Below are 26,249 nucleotides of genomic sequence, written 5' to 3' on the forward strand. Positions count from 1 at the left end.
AAAGCAGGGCTGAAAAATAAGCTTGATTAAAACTGCTTTAAGTTATGGCAGTCACACAGCTGCCCAAGAGGCAGATATTGCTCATTTGTTTGTTCACTAATACTTTTGTATGAGGCATCTGTGGGCTAAGTTCTGGTGCAGCTGATCAAGGCTGTGTTCTGTTCAGACTGGCAGCTGAAATTGTTATGCCCAGTTAATTTGATGTAGCAAAAACGGGCCCGTGCAGGATCTAGAAGAGTGAGGCAGTAACAGTGCTTTATGTGGCCATGCAGAAGACCGAGGTTTGATTTCCACGTGTGTGTTCTCACTCTAGTCACAGTTAGTGAGCATTCAAAAGCAGGGTGGTGGAGAACAAGCACACTCTTTGTACTGGCTGCATGAGCAAGGCACTCTAACTTCTTAACACGTCTAGATTACACTGGGCATGTTAATTGGTTAGACATATCTATTAGCATAGTCACAAGCATATTAACATCATTAACATAGTCCAACCTAGCAAACACCGTAATGGCTGTTTTCTTTACAACTTCCTGGGCAGGGAGGAAGTTTGGACAACCATGGAGACAGCACGCCCAGCGGCCATAAGAATGGGTGGGCTGTGGGTCTTATCAGTGATCCCAATCAGTTGACTGAGGAGTGGCCCTGAAGGGAATCCTTCCTGGCATGGTGCTGGCTAAGTTAGACTTCCAGGGTATTAAGCTGGAAAACTTAAAACCTCCCATATGGAGGAAGGATTCTGCCTGGAGGAAATAAAAGCAGAGGTACGATTTGCTTATTCCCTGCATTTCTCAGTGTATTTGCAGGGTACATTTCAAAAGCTAATCAGGGCTGACGGCCAGGCTATGCTGAGTTCTAGCCCTGGGTTTTGTACTAATTCCTTCTGTGGTCTTAGGCAAGTATGGATCATTTATTCCCTGCATGTGAAATGAGGATAATGTTGACCTCACCCCGCCACCCGAATAGAGAGCTGGCAGAGTCTGTAAAGAGCTTTGCAATACAAAGTACCCAATACAGCTGCTAAGTATTGTTATTACACTGGGCTCTTCAGTGTGCTCAGTCTGTTGTTAGCCTTTGAATCTCTCACGTGACACAAGTAGGCTGCCACATCCAAAAGCGAAGAAGTCTCCTGCCAAAAACCTTTGATGTGGAGCTGAGAAGCTCTGTAGGTGCAACCCACACACTTAGGCTACATTTACACTGCACCTCTCTTGCGCAAAAGCCTATGCAAATGAAGCAAGGATTAATTAGGGGCCATTTTTGCAGAAGAGGCTTTTGTGCAAAAAAGAACTGTGTAGATGGCTCCTTTTTGTGCAAAAACCCCGTCTTGTGCAAGAGCCGTTCTTCCTGAAAAAATGAGGAAGAACGGCTCTTGTGCAAGAGGGGATTTTTGCACAAAAAGAAGCCGTCTACACAGCTCCTTTTTGCACAAAAGCCTCTTGCGCAAAAACGGCCCCTAATTAATTATGCAAATAAAGCATGGCAATATGCTAATCCTTGCTTCATTTGCATAGGATTTTGTGCAAGAAGGAAGCCGTATAGCCTAGCTAAGCAGCAGCTGGCTTTATAGCTCAAGCTGTAAAGACTCCTACACTGAGCTCCAGAAAGTTTCATGTTCAAATCTATCCAATGACTGGTTACATAGACATGAGCTAACAAACCAGGCTGTGAGTATTAAACAGTGAAATCCCACTCTATATAGGATTCTCTACACTTATGTTTTCTCCACTGTTACTTTAAAAACTATAAACAAGATGCTGGCCACCAGTCAAGTATCTGAATTAGTGCTTTGGTTTCCCTCCAGTTTACGCCGACATTGCTGAGTGCTGGCTGGAGAGGAGAACAGCATGCATCCAGCAGCAGCAGCAGGTTCCTTCTCATTTCCTCTTTCCAGTTATCTTCTGACCCTCGGTGAAAATCAACTAGACCTGTGGAGGATATTTATCAGGGTACAATCAAAATGGCTACAGAAGGAAAATAAATTTACCTCCCCAAGTTGCAGCCATGTTCTGCTTATCCATGGCTTTCACCAGTCAGTGGTCAGTATTTTAATGGGAAGTAGGGGAAGGAAGTGAGTTGAACGTCACCTCTGGAAATCTGAGTCCAAACCATGGCCCTTTATCCAGGCCTTTAGTGGAATCAGTATTTTAAGAGCCACACGGTTCTTTACGGCCCTTATAATAAGGCTAGGAGCATGTAGATTCTAGAGCAAGGTCAGCTTTTTATATCTTGCTTCTTATCTGCCAAACTCTTGCTACAATCTCAGATGTTTCATTGGACTTTAGGTTGCCTAGTTTTGCATCTGGGGAACATGTATAAAGAGTCATGAAAGGGAACATAAAATAGAAAAAATGTAAGTATATTTGCTCTGCAGAGCTTTGGGAAAATGACAGCATCGAGCCAATGCCAAACCAACCCTTTATTTCTCCTTCCCAATAGCAGAGAGGCACGATAAACCGTGGATAGTCAGCGGAAATGTGACTGTCTAGGGAGTTAACAACAATTAGATTTCAAACATAGTCTGAGCAACCTACTGGGCAGTCACCATTCCTCTCCAGTTTCCTTTTTGGAGGGTACGGATTTCTTTTAGACCTGATCGTAATGTTTTTTCAATTAAAACTCCTTTAAAAATCAAGCTTTTGCAGAAATTATATTTTCTTTCAAAATGGGGAAAAAACAGAAAAATTCAACCCAAAAGTTGAAAATACAAAATATTTCCATTTATTTTTAAAAAATCCTTGGGGAAAAAAAACATTTTCCAACCAGCTCTAGTTACAGTGAAACAAGATCAATGTTAACAAGCAACGTAGATAAGCCTAAGGGAGGAATCTGAGTAAGGTTTTATACCACTGTCCATCTTTGTAGTGTCAATATCACAGTCCCTAGTGCACTGCACAAAGTGGCTAGAACCTCTCCCTTTTTAGTGGTAAAACTCTGCTTGGGGTAGAGTTTTTGTTTTTATTATTTTGGGGGCAGATGTAATGGGGCGAGTTGGTGAATGTTAGGGGGAAAAAGGGATGTCTGGAATTGATTGTCACTGTGATGGTGGAAAGGCGTTTTCAAAGAAGAAGGCTTTGCAGTGTTTCCTGAAGACATTCAGTCTGTGGGTGCATCTCATCGCCTTTGAAAGGTCATCCCATAGACAGATCCCCTTAACCGCAGTCTCGCTAGATTCAGAAGTCTGACAACCATACAGAAACGAAACGGGAGGTTGCTTCTGTGAAGTCCAGCCCAAACCAATTTCAGTTATTTGTTCTGCAGTTCTGGTCTAGAAGTCTCTGAAGGTTCTGTCTTGTGCTATGGCTGCCCCTCTCAGACTGTCTTGTGAGGCTGAAGTACAGCCATGTCCAGGTCCCTCCAAATCCAGAAAAAAAAGTGTGCATCAGGGCTTGTCTACAGTGGTGTGTCAAGCTATACTCCAGGGTTTTCACTGCCCTGCAGTAGTGTCTGCATGGAAGGTTCCAGCAAGGCGAGCTGATGCACTGTAGAATCATACATTGGCTTGCCAGGGAGTAGCTTTTTCTGTAGCTTACATGAGCCCTTAAAGTCATCTGATTTTTCCATTTTCTAAGAGCTTAGTTTGGTTTGTGGTTTGGGCAAAAGACTTGGGTTGGGCTTTGTTTTATCCTAACCATTTCACTCAGCCTTAGTTATGCATCAGGGTTCAATAAATGAGGAGACTCAGGGTGAAATCCTGGTTCCACTGAAGCCAATAGGAGTCTTTCTAGTTCTTTCAGGAAGGCCAATAATTCACCCTAAGAATCCTGCCTAGGCTCTTCAGTGAAACCCCTGTTAATTATGTTGCTTTTCAAAAGGAAATGCCTTGCTGTATTCATCACTTTTTCATTGGGAGTTGTTGTTCTGGGAGCAGTGCCATCCTTTTATTTGCTTAAAGTGGGCAGCGAGTTTAATTAAGTGGTCGGGTGCACCATGTGGGTTAGACTCTGCGACCCAGTGCCTGTAATTATGCATGCTAAGCGCAATCAGCTCATGTCTCTATTTCAGGCTGTGTACTGTTCCAGCAGCAACTTCCCTACTCATGGGCAACTTGGCCATGTTCAGTCTAAATTATAACCCTTCAACTGGGCTGTGGGTTAACGACTGGACATACTTGCTGGCATTCCAGCATCTAGAGACACTGTCCTGCGGAGGCAAGGTGGAATTATAAGAACTTCAGAGGCTCTGTTGGGAGCACATGTACCTATATTGGGCTGGACAACTGATGTGGTTCATTCCCACACTGTAGACTGTAAAAGTTTCTCACTGGACTGTCTGGTGTCCTGACCAGTACGACTGTACGTCTTAATGTATGATCTAGTGTGATACCACTTTAAAATTCATACACACATTAATTTAAGCAAGTCATAACAGATGATGTATGGGAACAGGCAGCAACCCTCAGTTAACCCAACAGGGGCCAGTCTAAGATAGGTAAATTATACAAACTTAACATGCAAACAGTTAGTTGTCTCCGTATATTTCTCCTGTTCAGAGTGACTTGCTGATTTGCACAAGAGGGAGGGATGTAGCTACTAACTCTATCCGTTTCCAGTGGAAGGAGCAATTCTAGTGGTTGTGGAACCATAAAGTTCTGTTAAAGTTCTGTGCTTCTGCCCTCTGGACACTGCTTTCTCCAATTGAATCAGTATTGTCTCTGACAGGAACCTGTTCCCATTCCTTTGTGGTTATCAGGCTGCCTGGCGTTTCCCAGACATTCCTGGTTGCTCCCCTGCTGGAGTCTATCCCTACAAAGTGGGTCTATTCCATGCCCACAAGCAATGTACTCAAGCATGTCCCATGCAGAGCAGCAGGTGGGCTGGCTGGCGTGGCTCAAGAAGGTGACTCCATCCCTCCAAGCCAAAGTCCCTGTTCAGAAAGGTGGGACAGGACACAGCAGCAGGAGCTATGCTGCCTCCTGTCCCTCTCACCACTCAAGGAAATAGCTGTGGACTGTGGAAAGGGGTCAGGATCATACCAATGCAAATAACACCCTTTGTTCAAGTGGGTTGCATTCTAGTCCCACGGCTGTAGCATCAACTCCTAAGGTGATGCCTCCCAACCGCCCGAGGACATCCCGTCCGGGGGGCAGACTCACCTCACCCATGCAATTGCACCTGCTTTTCTCTCACTCATTGTCCATCGTCAGCATACGCTGTTGAGATTAATTGTGTTTGTTCAGCAGCACCTTGCCCGGCTGGGTTTGCCCCGGCATCCATATCTTTACTCTAGCTGGTTCCTGCAGGACCCTTAGAGTATGTCTAGACTCCATGGCTCCGTCAACGGAGCCATGTAGATGAGTTTACTAGACATAGGAAAATGAAGTGGCGATTTAAATAACCACCGCTTCATTTACATCAAAATGGCCGCCGCGCTGCACCGATCAGCTGTATGGCGGCACAGTGGGGCAGTATGGACATGCCGTGGTTGACAAGGGAAACCTTTGTCGACCGCTCCGGTATGCCTTGTGAAATGAGGTTTACCGGAGCGGTTGACAAAGGCTTCCCTTGTCGACCGCGGCGCGTCCACACTGCCCTGCTGTGCCGCCAAACAGCTAATCGGCACAGCACGGCGGCCATTTTGATGTAAATGAAGCGGTGGTTATTTAAATCGCCGCTTCATTTTCCTATGTCTAGTAAACTCATCTACATGGCTCCGTTGACGGAGCCATGTAGTCTAGACATACCCTTAGTGAGAGTGGCTCCCTACATCCTTCCCTCCTATCCTATGGCCACCACAGATGATATAGTCGTAATGTCCTCTTTGGCTGGGTGTGGGGCTGGGCACAGATCCCATTGCCCTGAACTTCCTGGTATTTGAAATCCAGAGCCAAGTCTGGGTTTTGTTTTCAAAGCCTATCTGGATGTAATTGGTTTCTAAGGCTACGTCTACATTGCACAGTTATTTCGGAATAAGCTATTCCAGAATCATTATTCTGAAATAGATTATTTTGAAATAGCACGACCACACTTCAGGGAAGCCTCAAAATTAGTCCGAGGCAGGCTTCCCTCATGTAGATGTGCTATCTCGATTTAGAGCCCCAGGAGAAATAACTTAGAACGACCCTGGTGAGGGGCTACTTCGAAATAGCAGCAGTGGAGCCCCATGAAATTTGCCCCAGGGCAGTCATGTCAGGGCATATCATGTGATACAGTCTGATGTACTTGACAGTGTGTTGAGATGCCCGCTCTTGTATTTGCATTTATTTTTGTAAGTGGGCATAGATTATTCCAGCGTAGCAGCCGGCATCTTGCCATCAGCCGTTCAGGAATGTTTATTCTACTCTGCTAATGGCACATCTTCCGTCTCCCGCCTCCTCCCCGCCTTAGTGCTGTAATTTCTATTGTATTCTGTTTACAATGGCAGAAGACGTTTTGAGTCACAGTTTACAAGGCCCATCCAGTACTAGGCTGCATTGTTGTAACTAGTAGAGATAGTTGCTTGTAATTATAGTTTCCCCCCTCCTGAAATACAATAGGAAAATAAAAGGGCTCGGCCATGTGGGAATGAAACACATAGTAGAGAACGAGCGAACCAATCACTAGACAAAACAAAAAACCAAAAAACCTAAGCTTGGTTGTCTCTAATTTTTTCCCCCCAGTGAAAATGCTAGCACTGATCCTAGGAGCAAAAGAAAAAATTCTGCAGATTTGATTTCACTGTAAAATAGCTGGTGAAGTCACCACAATGCAGACTCTGTTCTTCAAAGTGCCTTGCAGGGAGGGAAAAAAAATCAGAGAGGTTTTAACTTGTAACAGAGCACTGGTTTCCATGAAGGGTAGCTTCTCTGGGATTGTGCTAAGTGCACGTTGCAGTCTTTAGCACAATCACAGATGCTCGCCTGCTCCCAAAGTGCAGAATGCCCCTGAAACAGTGGAGAAAAAAATGAACTTTTTTTTTTTTTTTTTTTTTTGCTTTCCTAAGACCTGCCTAGCTTAAATATCCAGGGAATAATATCCACCAACTGTGCTTGGTAGAGAACATTTTCTGTATTTGTCAGCAAAATACCATGCATTGTAATTTTCTTTTGCTCATGCCTTTTTTTCTTTTTGCATTTATTTCTCATTAGCACAACAGACAGTCAGTTCATCCCTCTTCCACCTGCTTCTCCTTAACTATTGCAGGGATGAAGCAATGGGAAATCAGTGTACGGGGATTTGCTAATGCTCAGCTCATCGTAGTGCCACTTAGCTGTGTTATGAGTCTCACCTACTCAAGGTAACCCATATCATCACAACAATTTTTCTCCTCGCTCATTATGGGTCACATTTTGTCATTGGATTCAGGTGCACAGTTTCTCATTTGGAGTCAGTGGAAGAAGAATACGCAGGCTGTGTCGGTATTTCACTTTTGTCTTATATGACTTGACTGGAGAATAAAGGTGGGAATGACCCATAACAGCTCTGCTTAGTCAGACCTACCTGAGCTCAGTTCAGGCCTGGTGTAAAAACCACACCCTGCACTCTGAATAGTGCCTTCTGTGAGCAAACAGGCATGGAGCCGCAGAAGGAGGTGGGAATTGGATGGAGTTGGGCAGAATCCTTTCAAGAGGTGTAGTAACTTGGGGTACATCTCCACTGCATGCTTATTTCGAAATAAGCTATTCCAGAAGAAATGCTCTGAAATAGCTTCGTTCAAAAGAGCACATCTACACTACAGGGAAGCCTGGAAATTAGTCTGAGGCAGGGTCCCTTAGTGTGGACACGCTACCTCAATTTAGAGCCCCAGGAAGCACTGGGGAGCTGAATGCCTTTGAGCCTAAAGACTGGTGGCCAAACCCTGCTCTCTTCTGTAGCCAGGCAAATCCAGAGCGGCACCAGTGACCCCAGTGGGTTTACAGTGGGGCTACATTGAGATCCTGGCATGCATGCCGATGTTTTCATAGTTTGCTTAGATTTCATGCAGCCCTTCGATGGAGTGATCTCAGTCCACTGCTGAACCAAAGAGCTGTGTTTAGTGGTGCTGGGCACCTCCCTCCTGTGCTGCCGCAATGGGAGCTCAAGGAGGCTTCGCACCTCTGAAAATCAAGGTGTAGTTTTTATTGAGGTACCCGACTTCTCGCGTTCCAGGTGGAACATTTTGGCCTAAGTCTCATTCTCAAGAAGCAGATTTCATCACCCAGAGGCAACACTGCGACCCCACCACGCAGGCGCCTTCTGTCTTCCCAACACCCTGTTTGTACGTATGGGAACCGTGTTCCCAAACAGGCAGGGGACATGTAGAGCTAGAGGTTGGGTCGAGGCTCCGCTCTTCTTTAGGGGAGTCTCCCTTTCTCTGGGCGCTGCATCCTCGGAGAAGCAGAAAGTCTGAGATTTCAGTGAAATGCTTTTGTGTGACTGTCACACCCGCAATGTAACCGGATGGGGAGGCTGCATTTTTTTCATATCTCTCTCAAGCTTATGTCTCGTTACCTCTGCACTTCTTAAAGCTACACACAGCAGCCGCAGGATGGCAGAATGCAGCTCTGGGGTCAGGGCGATGTAAGGCTCCTATACTGCAGCAGTGGGGAACTTAAGGCCCAGGGGCTGGAGCAGCCCCTGGCTTGCCTGGATCTGGCCTCCAAGACTCAGAGCTCCCTCCTGCCATCAGTCACACAAAATCCACTAGCCTGGGCTCCCCTAGGCTCTCGTGTGGGAAAGAACATGAGGAGTGTCTTTCTGCTTCTCAGTTGAGGCCACATCAGTGAGGGTTTTTTTTTCTCACATGTTAGTGGCCCCCACTGATTCTTCTGTGGGTCAGCAGCCCTCCACCCCTGCTCGACTGGGTTGTTGGCAATGGTGACTGCTTTTTTCTGCTGTTTCAGGTTTCTCTGCTGGCTGGGATAGGTGACTATCACGGGAGTGAAAAACTTGGCAGTTTTGCTTTGCTTGAAGTGTATAAGAACATAAGAACGGCCATACTGGGTCAGACCAAAGGTCCATCTAGCCCAGTATCCCAACTGCTGACAGTGGCCAATGCCAGGTGCCCCAGAGGGTAATCTTTGCGTGATCCCTCCCCTGTTACCCACCTCCAGAGAAACACAGGCTAGACCATTCCTACCCATCCTGGCTAATAGCCATTGATGGACCTAACCTCCATGAATCTATCTAGCTCTTTTTTGAACCCTGTTCAAGTTCTAGCCTTCACCACATCCTATGCGCACGTTTCCTTCGACTCCAATTCACATGGAACCACATGTTCATGCAAGTTTCACTGGGAGTTTTAAGTAAAGTTTCTGAGCAAAACTCCTCAACCCTCCACTCAAGTTTCACCAGGTTTCCCATCAAAGTCGCAGGTTTTTGTAATTTTGATGTAAACCCTTTGAACAAGCATGCTTACAAAGTCTGTCCTTTTGGTTTTCATGTACCAGTACACTCCCTGTGATCCCCAGGAATCATTATTTGAAACCGATCATAGTAAAATTGTTTGATTCACAGGCTGACAATCTTGCCAGTAATTAGGAAGTTCCAGAAATTGGTGAAATGTGCTCTAGTGTGATTCCCATTTGCCAGAAATATTGTACCCAACTAAATGCCTCATCAGCTCATATATCTTCTAGCAATGCGCTATGCTTTAGTCTCTGCGCACTCCAATCCAGAAAGAAGACCCAGTAACAATGCTAGGCAGTTATTTATGGCAGGTAATTCACAGATATCAAGACCAGAAGGAAACATTTTGATCATTTAGTCTGACTTCCTAGATAACGCAGGAAATAAAACTTCCCCAAAATACTTCCTAGAGATGATCTTCTAGAAAAACATCACATCTTGATTTGAAAATGGCCTGGGTTGGAGAATCCACCACAACTACGGATGTAAAACCCTGTTTAATTAGCTAACTGTTTAAACGATAAGTTTAACTGGTTAACTGATAAAACAGGGCGGGCTGGAATGATCTGTCTGCCGTGGGCAGGTATCACTCCAGCCCAGCGGCTTCCAACCACACAAGGGGCTGCCAGCTCCTGGCCATGCAGCGACGGAAGCGGCAGCCTGGTGCAGGAGCCAGGCAGGGCTGGAACAGCCTTCTGTCTGTGGCGGGCTGCAGGTGGGGGACTGTTCCCTGGGTACCGGTTCACAGTTAATCGGTTACCCATTAACATCCCTAGCCATGACCCTAGGTAAATTGTTCCAATGGTTAATTACTTGTGCCATTAAGAATTTACACCTTATTCCCAGTCTGAATTTGTCTAGCTTCAGTTTCTGTTAGATTGAAGAGTTCAAAATGAAACATCCATTGCACATGTAGATACATATAGACTGAAATCTGTCTAGTGTGACCTAGACAGGTTAGAGGATGGGGCCAAAAGAAATCTGATGAGGTTCAACAAGGACAAGTTCAGCATCCTGCACTTGAGATGGAAGAATCCCAAGCATTGTTACAGGCTGGGGACCGAATGGCTAGGTAGCAGTTTGGAAGAAAAGGACCTGGGGATTAAGTGGATGAGAAGCAGGATATGAGTCAACAGTGTGTCTTTGTAGCCAAGAAGGTTAATGGCATATTAGAGTGCATTAGAAGGACCATTTCCAGCAGATCTAGAGAAGTGATTATTCCCCTTTATTTGGCACTGGTGAAGCCACATCTGGGGTATTGCATCCAGTTTTGGGCCCCCCACTACAGAAAGGATGTGGACACACTTAAGAAGGTCCAGCAGAGGGCAACCAAAAGGATTAGGGAGCTGGAGCACATGACCTACAAGGAGTGGCTAAGGGATTTGGGCTTATTTAGTCTTCAGAAGCGAAGAGTGAGGGGGGATTTGATAGAAGCCTTCAACTTCCTAAAAGGAGGTTCCAAAGAGGATGGAGAGAGGCTGTTCTCAGTAGTGAGGGATGTCAGAACAAGGAGCAATGGTCTCAAGTTACAGTGGGGGAGGTCTAGGTTGGATATTAGGAAAAACTATTTCCCTAGGAGGGTGGTGAAGCACTGGAATGGGTTACCTAGGGAAGTGGTGGAATCTCCATCCCTAGAGGTGTTTAAGTCTCTGCTTGACAAAGCCCTGGCTGGGCTGATTTAGTTGGGGTTGGTCCTGCTTTGGGCAGGGGGCTGGACTTGATGACCTCCTGAGGTCTCTTCCAGCCCTTGGGTTCTATGCTTCTATGATTCTAAATCAAGTCACCCCATAATCTGCTCTTTGTTAAAGTAAATAGATTGAGCTCCTTGAGTTTATAAGCATGAGGCACATTTTCCAACAGCAGTCTCACCAGTGTCACATACAGAGGTAAAATAACCTCTCTACCTCTACTCAAGATTCCCCTGTTTATGACATTAGTTGTTTTGGACACAGTATCACACTGGGAGCTTGTGTTCAACTGATTGTCCACTACACCTCCCAAAATGTTTCTCACTATTTTCTAGGATAGAATTCTAGAGCTTCTAAGTATGGCCTGCATTCTTTTATCATATGGATACATTTATATTTAGCTCAGTGGTGGGCAAGATACGTCTGTGGGTCATATCCAGCCTACCAAGCTGTTACATCCAGCCCACAACTGCCCTGCTGCTACCCCATCCCCAGGCTAATTGAGTCAGGGGGGAGGCGTGTACGAAGTCTCCTCCCCCCGCCAGGGGCATGCAGCCACAGAGGGAACCACCAGCTGTTCAAAATAGCTGGCAGTTCCCTCTAGCTGTGCATCCCTGGTGGGGCAGGGGAAAGGGGGTGAGAGACTTTGCACACTCCCTTGCCCCCAGACCCTGATTGGCCTGGGGCGCATGAAGCATGTGAAGTTTCCTCTAGCCACCAGGAGCCAGCTGGGGGAGTCCCTTTAGGTGCTGAGCGTCCCTGGGAGGGTGGGGGCTGAGAGACTTTGCCCACTCTTCCACAGCCCTGACCCTTCTGCCCAAGGCCACACCCCCACTTCCAAAATTTGTGCAGTGGCCTCCCTGCAAAAATTATTGCCCACCCCGATTTAGCTGTATTAAACATCACTGAAATACTGTTTGCTTGTGCACAATTTACCAGCTGATCCAGATTGCTTGTATCCGTAACCTGTCCTCTTCATCACTGACCACTTCCCAAATTCTAATGTCATCTCCAAACTTTAGCAGGGTTGATTGACGATTATCCAGTGGGGGCTGGAACAGATCCCCACTTCCATCTGCGGTGGACAGAGACTGTCCTGCAGGCAGGGACCCCTCTGACTGGCCTGGAGTAGCCCCTGCTTGCAGTGGGGGGGTGGAGCCCCACCACCACAACCACCATCTGCCCTCTCTTTTAATTGGTTAACTGGTTAAACAATATGTTTAATTGGTTAACTGATTAAACAGGATTTTACATCCCTAAACTCTATTGGCTGAAATAATAATATAGTATTTATTATGTTATAGAATAAACATTAGGTACCAGTTAAATAAAATTACCTGGGAAAAAACTTTTTAAAGCATATTTTAGTTTCATTGTTACCCTTCGCAGATTAGAATCTGTTAAAATAATTGGCCCCTTTGGAAAAGCTATTTTATATTCAGGAAAACATCAGAATGTAGAATACTCTAAGAGACTGCTGAACGTACAACAGTGGAACCAAGACTGCACTCAACATCCAGAGCCCATGGTCAATCCCAGCAAGGCTTTCTAATGAACCTGTTGCTCACTCTGTGTGACTCGCACCAGATACAGAAGCCAGCAATGAGTCCAGAGCTTGTAGCGTTTGGACATGTGACTGAATAACTTATTGAAACCAGAGTTGCCATCTGTGCATGGCTGATGTATTCCAGCCATTAGAGAGTTTCATCTTACTTCACTGTTGTGTGTTTTGTTAGGACTGAGGTCTGCCATGCTGATGACAATTACTACTCCAGAATATTGCATTTATAAAATGTACATCAGTGAAAATGGTTAAACATCATTCACTTGTGATCAAATGTATTATAAATGTTTCATGATTTACTATGAACCATGGCATTGAAATATATTATGACAAGGGAATAGACTATTGTGGAGGGGGTTGTTTTGTGCAAGCCTGCTCATCACCAGGGAATGAATTGACATCACAAACTTCATTTCACATGAGCCACTGAATAGCTACACTATGGTAAGAGCTTTCATTGACTGAGCAATCTGGACTGGATTTAAACTAGTGACCTAAAAGTGATAGGCTCTCCTATTGCCAATTACCAATCCCCCTGAGTCTTAAAAAGAAAATTATTTTTAACATGAGTTAACTCATCCAAATCCTTGGGCCATAGTGAAAGACCATTGAAGGAGATATGAAGTCAGGCTGACTGAAAACAGGGCGAGTGGAAACATGACTAGTATTCTCATTTAATTCCACTAGTTAGTAAGTAGTTCAAGTATTTTAGTGCCTTCTCCATTGTTGCCTGAGGGGAAAATACTCTAAGTGCTTTGCTTTCTTACAACAAAAATACATTTTTAATCTATGCTTTTTTAGGTTCTCCTGTCATATGCATTATAGGGCATGGCACAACCAGCCAATGAAAATACCTTGGTGATTTTTATCATATTTTATTAAGTACTTTCTCTGCGATGGGTAAAAAAATAGGTCAACTAAGTGTTAGGAAGCAGGTATTTTGCTTGCTTCATGACTAACAGGATTCAAACTCCCACACAAATCAAATCAGAACAGGAGAAACTCGACAAGAACGGGGGGAATTATCCTTATTATTAGAATATTGTTGCTATTAACAGAGGCAAGTCTAATCACTTTAATCTACTATCAAAAACAGACGAACTGGCTCTTTTAGCAAAGAAAGCAGAAGAATTTAGAACGGGATCAGATGAATTGCTTGCCTGTAAAGCTAGTGTTATTTCCCCAGTGTCCAAAATTGCAAGAAGCAACCACTAAAAAGGTGGTTCTTTTTGTAAATGCTGAGCCATCCATTTTCCTGTTTCATTCAAACATGCAAAAAAGAAGAAAAATTCTCCCGTGGCTATCACATCATATAAAGGAGCTTATTTTTCAAAAGTGCATACCCAAATTTGCCGTGCACACCCTTTGCAGACACAAATGGGGCATTTGCCTGTCACACTTCAGGTAGTTGCCTTATTATTCAGTGCAGATTTTATGTGCCACATTTAAAATGCATAAAATTAAATTGTGCACACGTTTGTTGCATGTAAGTATCACAGAAACTGGAGATGGAAAAGACCATGGAGTCCATCTCTTTGCCAGTATGGGTTCTGTGTGTATTACATGTTTCTAGTGCTTCTCTAGTGCAGCTGCCTCAAAAGTACTAAGTGGTAGTGGGCTTTTTGCCACTTCCCTTGGAAGACTATGCCACAGCCTGACAAATCTCATTGTCAGGAAAGTCTCCAGTCAGCTACTCAGTTTGCTGGAAGTTCCCTCTCCCCTAATTATCATCTTTTATTCCCACTCTACAGTAAGACTCATTTATATTGTGCAGGCAAAACGAAGGGCACTGATGATGGGTGCAAGTTGCATTTTCACTAGGGTTGCCAACTTTCTTATGCACAAAACCTAACACTTTTGCCCTCTGCCTGCCCCTGCTCTGCTCCTTCCCTGAGGCTTCACCTCCTCACTCCATACCCCTCTCATTTTCACCAGGCTGGGGTGGTAGGTTGGAATGGGGGGTGGAATGAAGGCTCTGGCTAGGAGTGTATGCCCTGCAATGGGGCAGGGAATGAGGGGCTGAGGGTGCACAAGAGGACTCTGAGCTGGGGCTGAGTGGTTCAGATTGTGGAAGGGGAGAGAGTTTGGGCGTGGGAAGGGGCTCAGAACTGGGGCAGAGGGTTGACATGTGAGCGCCGGGGTGGGAATGCAGATGAATTTGGGGTGTAGGAATGGGTCCTGGCTAGGGTTGAGGAGGGTGAGGCAGAACACTTAGCTTGGACCAAACAATTCGAGGTGCAGAAGAGGGCTCAGGGTAGGGACGGGGCTTGAAGCTCAGGTGAGGGGTCCGGACAGTGCTTATCTAAGGCATTTCCTGGGAAACAGCTGAGGGGTTCCTGTAGTTCTTGGGCTGGCAGCCAGGGATGCTCTGTGCACAGCCCAAGTCTGCAGGCACCACCCCCATAACTCCCATTGGTTATGACTGCTGGCCAATGGGAGATGGGAAGCCAGTGGCTGGGGTGGGGGCAGTATGCAGAGCATTACTAGCCTCTCTGAATGCCTATGGCCCACAGGGTGCGTCTACACAGCACCCTAAACTACGCAAATTTTGTATCTTATTTTGATTGTATTTCGAAATAGCTTATTTCAAAATTTGGCATGTAAAATTTTGAAATAATGCACTATTTCGAGACATCGCTTAACCCTCATGGGATGAGGAAAAGTATTTCCAAATAACGGGCACATTTAAAAGATGCGGGGTAGCTTCTTCAGGATACCTCCAGTGTCTAGACGTACCCCTGGGAGCTGTGTGGAGGCAAGGCAGGTAGGGAGGCTTCCTGAGCTCCACTGTGCCGCCGACCAGACTTTTAATGACCCAATCAGCAGTGCTAATTAGAACTGTCAGGATTCCTTTTTGACTGGGCATTCACCCCCTGCCCCATCTAATAATACTGAGACCACGCACAGAAGAGAATGCAGCTGACTTTTAACTCATGCAGTACAGGTTCCTACACTAAGCTCCAGGGGTCCCAGGTTCGATTCAGCCCGCAGATGACCACTCGCCATTGGTCTGATCTGACTGTCATGGAACGCTTTTAAGAAGAGAAAGTGGTTTGGTCAGCTTAGTGCTAGACTTTCTCTCTTAAGGTGGCTGAAAAGTAAAGCACTGCATCGATACAAAATTTGTATCCATGTCCGCAAAAATGAGCCGTGGCTATCCACATCCATATCTGCGGATGGGGAGACCTGTGGATGTAAAGTGGATAACTGCAGATTTGCAGGGCTCTACCAAAAAGGGCACCAATTAGTGCCAGCTGCTTAAAGTGCATGTTTTTCATTCCTGTTTTAAATGACTCGGCACTGAGGCTGGTTGGTGAGGTAATACAGTGCTTTGAAGAGATGCATGTTCCCATTGAACTAAGGTGGGGTCTTGTCATGGATTTGGATGGGAGAAGGATGAGGTCTGTAATCTTAGTGTTATCCTTTCTTTATCAGTCGTTCATTCACACACACGCTTTACAGTGTTACTGTTGTTCTTTGCACTAAGCAAGCCTTAATTTTGACCTTGTAGAATATAGGTTATTAACAGACAAGGGTATTTGTGTCCCTCTAACTCCATTGTTAGCCAGTGTTTTTTCCCTATCCAGCTCTGTGTACTCAGTGGCTGCTTCTATGGCTGCATGTGAGTGAGGAGAATTTCTCCTGCTCGATGAACAAGTAGCTAGTCCTGAGCTGACATGTTGCGAGGATGCTGCACACCCACAGCCAGAGAAGCAGGTGAAATGTCTGTGCGGATGCCAGTGGTGACATCTGTACAGATGTGCTTGGCTGCTTAAATTCTCTTTTAGGAATCTGCAGTCCGTAAGGCTCCCGTCGCTCTGACGTGCTCTCTCTCTTTATTTTCCCAAGGAAAAAAGGAAAAGGCAGACAGAAATAGAAGGCAAAAGACAACAGCTTGAAGACCAGATTCTTCAACTACATCATTTCAAGGTAAGGGATTGATGCCAGCCACGATGGATTGACTAAATCTGTTCATTATTAGACATGCAGATCACACGTCTGGTAGCTGGGAAGAACCTGCTCCGATATGCAGCAGCTTTCACTGCCGGAGCCTCTCTCTTCCAGCTGATCATGTCCTGCCTGTTCCTCACCCTGTGTCTTTGTCATACACAGGACATTGTTACTGAAATGGCTTTGGGAGCTGAGAGGCAGAAGGGTGGGCCTGTGTAATATTTATTAAATGCTATTATTTATTACACAAAATGTCAGTCGCTGTAGATATGGGTGTGCACTGCGTGGATTAAAAGAGGTCTTGCTGTCTACATGGCTGGCTTAGATTTCTATGTCAGTCACTCTAGGATTGAAGCTTTAGCATGTGTCTGTCTGCCTGTGTCTGTGTGTGTGTGTGTAAAGGTTTAATTGCCAAGTGAAAGTATAAAGCATACATGGCATTGTAAGTCTTATATGTGTATCTCTGCAGAAAGGGTGTGTACACGTGTGTATCTAATATAGATATCTTCAGTGGGAACTGGGATTGCTTGGTGCATTGGAAAAAATCAGGCCATATTTGTATATATTGATATCCATAAGATATCCAACTGAAAATCAGCCGAATTATTTTTATTATGCTGCAAGTAGCAAAGATTTCCTTTCCACTTGTATGCCTATAGGAAAGAGGGGGAAAGACACACACAGAGAGGATGCTTTTGTATCCAGTGAATAAAAGAACAATTCTATATGCAGGGCCAAATCTTGCTGGACTAACTTAGCCAAGGGATCCTATGGAACTCAGTGGGATAATGCACCCCCCCCCCCCCAAATGAAAAAAATGCTCTGTCCTTGTGTCAAGCATGTGGGAGTTAATTTAAAAATTATTATATTATACTCTGTGTGTGCATATTATATATAAAGCACATACATCCTTCCCCATGTATATTGTATAACATACATACCCCATATACAGAGTGCAGCATGTGTGTAATGCATTTGTACACACTCATGCTCAAAAAGCAGACTTCAGATTGTGCTATAGGCAGTATTCTTTTTTAATATATCTCCAAGTATCCATCATAATAGTCTGTAAATTGTGCTGTGGGTCTTAGACGTAATGAATTTAAGTCCAAGTAATTGATTGCAGCCAAGGCAAATGCTCCATCACTGTCACCACAAACCTAGTGGTGACACACGTTGTCTCCTGCATTATCAGGAGATAATGGGATTGCATTCCTATGGGGCAGCATGAGTTGCCATTTTGTTCCGGCTGCCGTTGGATCCCAGAGAGAGAATTGCTTTTGGCTTCCACAAGCTAATGCGACAGGGTCTGTGGGTCACACTCTGGCTGGGAAGATAACAGGCATCTCGGATGTTTTCGTAGTGCGCGCTGGGTATCTCCTTCGCCTTGTTAATAGATTCCAAGCAAACGGATTTGGGCTTTCTGTGGAATCCAATCAATGTGTGATTTTGGAAAGCTTGTTTCTGATAACCCACTGAGTTTGTGCCATGTGTGTAGGGTTAGGTTTAAGGATATTACCATCCTTAGAGGAAGTAACACTGTCTACAGTAGTTATTGGCAGTGTTGCTGGGTGAAATACTCGGGTTGTGTAAAGTGCTGTCAATAGGTTGACTTCAGTGATACCAGCTGTGGATCTGGGCCATTGCATATATTCCCCCAAATGATGCACGGGATAGTTACATACATTTTCCCCTTTATAATTTCTCTCAGGGGTAGAGCAAGATTAATGAAAGTAACAGTCAAAGGAAAGTCAGGGAGGTCAGGGCTAAGACAGCATAGGGTTATATGAAATCTCTTTGTGGTTGGGATGAGGAAATGAACATGTGGAGACGATGGCCCCAATCCATCCCTGCCCTAGTGCTGAGCCTTGCACAATGACTAAAGGAGAGAAGCATAGGCTTCCCTGATATAGGACAGGTGCACAGGTTACAGCTGCCCTAACTTGCACCAGTCTTGATGGCCATTGTACTGCCAAACAATACACAAGGGCTACATCTAGACTGGCATGATTTTCTGCAATTGCTTTTAACGAAAAAGTTTTCCGTTAAAAGCATTTGCGGGAAAAGAGCGTCTAGATTGGCACGGACGCTTTTCCGCAAAAGCATTTTTAGCAGAAAAGCATCCGTGCCAATCTAGACGCGCTTTTCCACAAAAAAGCTCCGATCGCCATTTTCGCGATCGGGGCTTTTTTGCGCAAAACAAATGTGAGCTGTCTACACTGGCCCTTTTGCGCAAAAGCTTTGCGCAAAAGGACTTTTGCCCGAATGGGAGTAGCATAGTATTTCTGCAAGAAGCACTGATTTCAGACAGTAGGAAGTCAGTGGTCTTGCGGAAATTCAAGCGGCCAATGTAGACAGCCAATGTAGACAGCCAATGTAGACAGTCTAGATGCAGCCAAGGTGTAGGACTACCACAACCCCAACCACATCCTCTCCTGGACTCAGTGTGCCCTCCAAACTGGGGTGATGGAGACCTGGCTATTCTGGTTCTGGGCCACATACCTCTATGCCTGATATTCCACAGATGGTCCTTACCACTGCTAGGCACTGCTTAAAAGGGATGAGAAGAAACAATGGGATTCTAATAATCAAAACCTTAGAGACAGATCAATACAGTTATTCCCAGATATGAAAACCATAAAGCAGTGGTGGGCAACCTGCACCCTGAGGCTTTTCAAACTTTGCACTGAAAAGCCTTTGACTATCATGTCTAGCTTAACTCTGTGACTATAATAGCTGAGTTGATCCAGTAAGTATAAAAGCTGGGATATTTACCCCCCCGAACTTAGCCTCCATCATAATGGTACTTGATTGGTTCGTTGTTGGGAGATGATGTTAGCCTATTTAACAAAATATGATATCTAAAATGATATGTTTGATTACCTACTCAGGGTTTGGAATACTACAGGTATCTGGATAAACCTATACAATTAATATCACTGAAAAAAATATAAAAGCGATAGCTCTCCATAAGCATTCCTTCCAGTGCTCAGGTGGTTGAGAGCAATTAGTCTTTGGCTGAATGCCTCACAATATGCTCAGTTCATTCACTTTCCTCTTGTTATATACACGGCTCATGCTGAGGGACCGGATGTGAGAGCTGACTCCGATTTGAGGCAGTGTATTATGTAGTTAGAATTGATGAGTGCATGCCTAGCATGGCGCTTTTTACTAAGTATTTCACAAACACGTCTCACTATTAGATAAATATTATCCCTGTTTTGTAGATGAGGCAACTGAGGCACAGATATATTCTATCACTTGTCCATAGCGTGTCTGTACAGAACAGGGAACAAATGACGGCTCTACAGACACTGAGGGAGCTCTTGGCCCTTTATTCAGGCCCCTTTATACCAGGTAAAAGGGACAGCCAAGGTGTAAAAGTAAAAGCCCTTACTCTGAGTGGGAAAGAATAGAGGCTCCGAGGGAAAGGCCAGGATGTGGAATCTCCATCACTGAGGATTTTTAAGACCAAGTTAGACAAACAACTGTCAGGGATGGTGTAGATCAGGGGTGGGAAATAATTTTTAATGTGGGGTTTTTGGTAAGTGGTCAAGGGCCACACTTCTGTGGAGGGAATGTGGGGTCTGGGACAGCAGGTGGAGTGTAGAAAGGAGCTTGGGACAGAGGACTGCGGTGCAGAAGGGCATGTGGGGTCTGAGAGGGAGTTTGGATGAAGGAGGGGGTTATGATCTGGGGTAGCGGAATGGGGTGCAGGGTCCAGAAGGGGTTATGGGTGCAGGAGAGGATCCTGGCCTGGGGGAAAGGTGCAAGAGGGGGCGTAGGGTCTGAAAGGGAGTTGTGACCTGGACGAGGTGGGGAGAGGGGATACAGAGTGTTTGGGGGTGGCCTGGGGCAGGTACTTGAGGGGAGTGGGGATGGGTTGCCAGAGGGAGGCTCTGGCTGGGAGGTGCTTACCTAGGGGCTCCCAGCCAGCAGCTCTGCAGGAATCTGAGCCTCCCTGCCTGAAAATGGGACAAGTCTTAATCTGCAGCAAGGGTGGTTTAGATATTAAGAAAAACTTTCTAACTATCAGGGTAACTAAGCTCTGGAATAGGCTTCCAAGGGAGGTTGTGGCATCCCCATCATTGAAGGTTTTTAAGAAGTTAGACAAATACCTACCAGGAATGGTCAAGAACTTGGTCCTGCCTCAGTGCAGGGGGCTGGATCTGATGACCTCTCAAGGTATGTTCCAGCCCTATGTTTTTGCAGTTCTGTAGATCAGAAAGGTTCACCAATGTAATCATAATGCACTCTTCTAAGCAGCATGCAAACCTGATTACATTAGCATTTGAGTGACTTCGATTGTCATCTCTTTGGTGTAGAGCATGGTCATTTAGTGTCTATTTGTGCAGTGCCTGGCACAGTCACACGCAACCTGGTGGAGTCCAGGAGCAGTCATCGAGTGAGTTTCAACCCAGTGATGCCTGTGCAGGTTTGAAATGGAGGGAAGTAAATCTGTTAATCATGAAGCCACCCAGGGGGCGCATGTACACTGCACCATTATTTAGAGATAACTAGCATTATCATATATATAGTAGCCCAATGTCTGTGACTCTGTAATGCTGTAGCGTTACATGTTGCCTCTGGGGGGCGCTGTTGCCTCCCACCGTGGTGCTCGGCTGAGTTCTGCACCTCTCAGCTGGGCTGCTGCAGGGGAGCAAGCAGCACAAGTGTCCATTTGGCGTCCATGCTCCTCTTGCACAGGACTCGCCGAGCGGCGGCAAGCCCCGCTCACCAGCTGTGCTGTTCTGCGCTCTGCGCATGCGCAGATCATTCTGTGCCTGTGCAGATTGCTCTGCACTGGCTCTTCCAGGGTGTAATCTACAGGCAAGTAGATTACATTGTTTGCCGAGCCCTGCCCATGCAGCACTGGCGTGCTGCATGGGGAGCGCAGACCCCAAATGGCCGTTTGCTCCCCCGCAGCAGCCTGGCTGAGCGGTGCAGAAGTCAGCCAAGAGCCACAGCGGGAGGGGAAGGGGGACAGGGCGGTGACGTACACAGCCAAGGGGTGGGGCCCAGCCGTGTACGTCACCGCCCCGCCCCCCTTCCCCTCCCGCCGTGGTGCTTGGATGAGTTCTGCACCACTCAGCCAGGCCACCGCACGGGAGCCCAAACGGCCACTTGCTCCGCTTGCTCCCCCGCGGCGGCCCAGCCGAGCAGTGCAGAAGTCAGCCGAGCGCCACGGCAGGAGGCGAAGGGGGGCAGGGTGGTGACGGGCAGCGTGACAGCGGCTCCAGGCCCTGCCCCCTGGCTGTGAACAGACCCTGGCCAGGGGGAGGGCGAAGGAACGAGGGGGAGGGGGAGGACAACTGAGAGGCTGCAGGCTAACCAATTAAAGGGGGATAAACAGGGTGACGTTCCAGCCTTGCTGGAGTGCCTTCCCCCTCCTCTGCTCTTGGCTGCTCCAGTCCCCCCCACCACCAGTTAACCTTACCAGTTAACTGGTTAACTGGTTACACCTTCACATCCCTAATGTTAACCTATTGAAATAACTTGTTCTGAATAATATTCTTCAGTCAGGCTGTGGTATAATCTGCATATTAACAGGAAAGCCGTGGGCTTTTTATCTGCCCTTTTTATGTTCTGAGGCAATTTTTGTACCCACCAATTCAATATGTTATATTCCAGAATATATAACTGTAATATGAATTCTTACTATGCTGGCACCACTGAGCTTTTGAATAGCATTATCTGATCAAAGGAGCACTCGTACATGGTACAGTCAGGGGGTAGAGGTATTTAAAATAGAGAATATTTTTACAGGTCACCTTCACAGGTATTGCACTGCTGGATTCCCCATCCCAGGCAGCTGTTAGAGGTTCCAGTTCCCTGATGTGTCAGGAAGAGAGAACTTCATTCCCTATGCATGAAAGCCTTTTGCGGGGGGAGGAGGGAATTCAAATAATTTCACATGTTTCAAGTCATGTATCCACCGACTCAGATCATAGAAACAAGTTCTAGGGAGGTTGTAGAATCTCCAACAGTGGAGATATTTAAGACCAGGTTGGATAGACACCTATCAGAGATGGTCTAGACAGTGGTTGGCCCTACCGTGAGGGCAGGGGACTGGACTTGATGGTCTCTCGAGGTCCCTCCAGTTCTAGCGTTCTATGAGTCTATGACTCGAGACCAGATCTTGCTCCTCTTAATTTCAATGGGAATAGTAGCAGACCCAAGGATGGTTTAGAAGCTCCACACCACGTGTTTCTCTCTTTGGGAGAGGATTTAGGAATCTGAGGGAGGATCAGGGAACCCCATTAGCACAACAGGCAACCTCGAACTCGGATACCGCATACAATTATGGACATAAGCCAGATGCTATTGGCCAGGTTCTCAGCTAGTGTATATTAGTCGAGTGCCATTTAAACCAACATGGGAGATCAACCAGTATGCTGAGAGGCAGAGGCACCTATGAAAATATTCAGAGGGCTAAAGAGGGATGCAGCTATGGATGGGCCCGAGTGGGCACAGTCAGCACCCACACTGGGGCTGACCAGATAGTGTGGTAGCTGAGAGCCATCTGACCAGTACACAGTTTGTGGGGGAGGGGAACCAGGCTCACCTCTTCCCATGGAGAAGGAGTAACCGAAGTGGGAGTAGAGTGGGATGGAGCCAGAGCCTATATCAATGGGGAAGGGAGCAGGGACTGGGACTGGGAGAAGGAGCCCAGAACCAGGTTGCAATGTCATTGGTCCAAGTCCCTCTCCATCACTCATACAGAGGAGGGGCTCAGCTCCAGGCCCTGCTTACCAGCTTGCTGTTGGCTACCAGCAGACACAGCCCATCTGGCTGTAACCTGCCCCCACCCTCCGAACCACTGGCAAGTCAGAGCTCACCTCTGCCAGTCTGCCAACAGGCCAGGGAGGCAGTCACCATTGCTGGGAGATGGGGGAGGTTTAATGGGGAAGCCCCTTCCCAGTTGGCATCATGGAGAGGTAGCTGGGCCAAATGGCAGTAGATGGGCTCATGCTCCCAGTGCTTGGCTCGGCCCCAGTTGGTAGAGCCTGTGTCCCTGACCATCAAGAAGTTTTTCCTAATGTACAACTTCAATATCCCTTGCTGCGGTTTAAGCCCATTGCTTCTTGTCCTATCATCAGAGGCCAAGGAGAACAATTTTTCTCCCTCCTCCTTTAACACCCTTTTAGATACTTGAAAACTGCTATCATGTCCCCTCTTGGTTTTCTCTTTTCTAAACTAAACAAGCCCATTTCTTTCAGTCTTCCCTCATAGGTCATGTTTGCTAGACCGTTAATTATTCTTGTTGCTCTTCTCTGGACCTTCTCCAATTTCTCCACATCTTTCTTGAAATGTGGTGCCAAGAACCAATTGAGGCCTAACCAGCGCAGAATAGAGTGGAAGAATGACCTCTCATGTCTTGCTCACAACACTTCTGTTAATGCATCCCAGAATCATGTTTGCTTTTTTTGCAACAGCATCACACTGTTGACTCATATTTAGCATGTGGTCCACTATGACCCCTACATCCCTTTCTGCAGTACTCCTTCCTAGATAATCACTTTTCATTCTGTATGTGTGAACTGATTGTTCCTTCAAAAAGGGAGCACTTTGAATTTGTCTTTATTAAACTTTATCCTGTTTACCTCAGAACATTTCTCTAGTTTGTCCAGATCATTTTGAATTTTGACCATATGCTCCAAAGTAGTTGCAACTCCTCCCAGCTGGGTATCATCTGCAAACTTAATAAGCGTACTCTCTATGCTGTCATCTAAATTGTTGATGAAGATATTGAACAGAATTGGTCCTAAAACAGACTCCTGCAGAATCCCACTTGTTATTCCGGAACAGAATATCTGCATAGGAGAGTTCCGAGAGCTAAATTATACCAGAAAATAACAGAACTCCTCTTGTTGTTACCTACAGTCCACAACTCAGACCTCTCCAACGCATCATACACAATCTACAACCCATCTTGGAAAATGATCCCTCACTCTCAGAGGCCTTGGGAGAAAAACTTATTCTTGCTTACAGACACCCCCTAGCCTGATAACCATGCCACACAACCACATCATAAGCCTCCAGGAACCAGCCCTGCAACCAGAAAAGATGCCAACTCTGCCCACATATCTACACTGATGAATTCATCACTGGAGCAAACAACATACGCCACAAAATCAAAAGGTCATTTGACTGCTCATCTAGTAATTTGATCTATGCCATCAAATACCAGCAATGCCCCACTGCTATATATATTGGACAAACTGGACGATTTCTGCGGGAAAGAATCAATGGACACAAATCGGATATACATAAAGGGAACATACAGAAGCCTGTTGGTGAGCATTTCAGCCTGCCAAACCAGAGTCTGACAGACCTGCAAGTAGCTGTCTTGTCACAAACCAGCTCCACAAGCCAGATCCAAAGGGAGGCCCTGGAATCACAGTTCATCTGCTAATTCAATTCACATGCTAATGGACTCAGTTGTGATATGGGTTGGTTGGGACACTACCTACTTAATAACCACTGAAGGTGCTAACAGCGCTCTGAGTAGTATCCTTCCTGTCTTGCAAATCTATTGACTTTGATTTTTATCTGCTTAAGTTTTAGTACCCATTCTTCAGATACTTATGATGCTCTGTCTCCCATCCCCCTTCCTTTTTCTTTCTCTCCTCCCTCCCCTTCCCCTCTCCTATTTATTTTGAGTTTTCATATCCCAAACTCAGAACTGCGGTCATCTGAAGAAGTGGGCTGTGCCCATGAAAGCTCATGTTACCATCTACATGTTTTGTTAGTATATAAAGTGCCAATAGACCATTAGTTGTTGTTGTTGTTTATATCAGGATAGTTATTCCAGATTAACTATGTTGATCAGTTTCCCCTGTGTAGATAAGGCCTTAGTACCTGACCTCATGTGTTCTCTGACTGTCTATCAGGTTTTTTTGTACACAAGGAAATTGATTGGCATAACTATTCTGCTATAGCTGTTTCAGTATAACTCTCCTGCAGGACATTTGATGCTGGAACATAACCATTTAGACCTCATCAATAGTAGACCAGGAAGGTTGGCTTAAGTTAGGCAAAATGTGTAGCTGGAGTCAGCTTACCTTAAGCCGAGCCTTGGCAGTATCCACACAGCAGGGCTACGTCTAGACTGGCATGATTTTCCGCAAATGCTTTTAACTGAAAAGTTTTCCGTTAAAAGCATTTGTGGAAAAGAGTGTCTAGATTGGCACGGACGCTTTTCTGCAAAAGCACTTTTTGCGGAAAAGCGTCCGTGCCAATCTAGACGCGGTTTTGCGCAAGAAAGCCCCGATCGCCATTTTCGCGATTGGGGCTTTTTTGCGCAAAACAATACCACATTGTATACACTGGCCCTCTTGCGCAAGAGGGCTTTTGCCTGAACGGGAGCAGCATAGCATTTCCGCAAGAAGCACTGATTTCAGACAGTAGGAAGTCAGTGTTCTTGCGGAAATTCAAGTGGCCAGTGTAGACAGCTGGCAAGTTTTTCCGCAAAAGCAGCTGCTTTTGCGGAAAAACTTGCCAGTCTAGATGCAGCCCAGGAGTCCAATGGGAGCAAACACTCCTGTCAGCTTCCCTTACTGCTTACAGAAGGAGGAGTACCTGACGCTAGTACCTTCCATCAGCGATCAGTTTACAGGTCTATACTAGACACGCTCAATTGAACACTAGAAGATCAACCTCCGGAGCGCGGGTCTTCTCGTTAGTATAGATATGCCCTTATAGTCCAGAATAATCAATCCACTTCCAAAGCAGAGTAATTAT

The 26,249-nt window shown here is 45.9% G+C and overlaps 1 protein-coding gene across 6 annotated transcripts in view; it reads left to right on the forward strand.

Moving 5' to 3' along the window:
• The window catches only part of PALM2AKAP2 (PALM2 and AKAP2 fusion), a 360,502-nt gene that overhangs the window by 50,078 nt on the left and 284,175 nt on the right, over positions 1–26,249 (forward strand). For all 6 annotated transcript variants that reach the window (XM_075931391.2, XM_075931392.2, XM_075931395.2 and 3 more), the window contains exon 2: positions 16,404–16,484. In XM_075931391.2, the coding sequence (XP_075787506.2) occupies positions 16,404–16,484 (81 nt within the window). The remainder of the gene's footprint in view (positions 1–16,403; positions 16,485–26,249) is intronic.

Source organism: Pelodiscus sinensis, chromosome 6 (assembly GCF_052426305.1).
Source record: "Pelodiscus sinensis isolate ZL-2025 chromosome 6, ASM5242630v1, whole genome shotgun sequence".
NCBI lineage: Eukaryota > Metazoa > Chordata > Testudines > Trionychidae > Pelodiscus > Pelodiscus sinensis.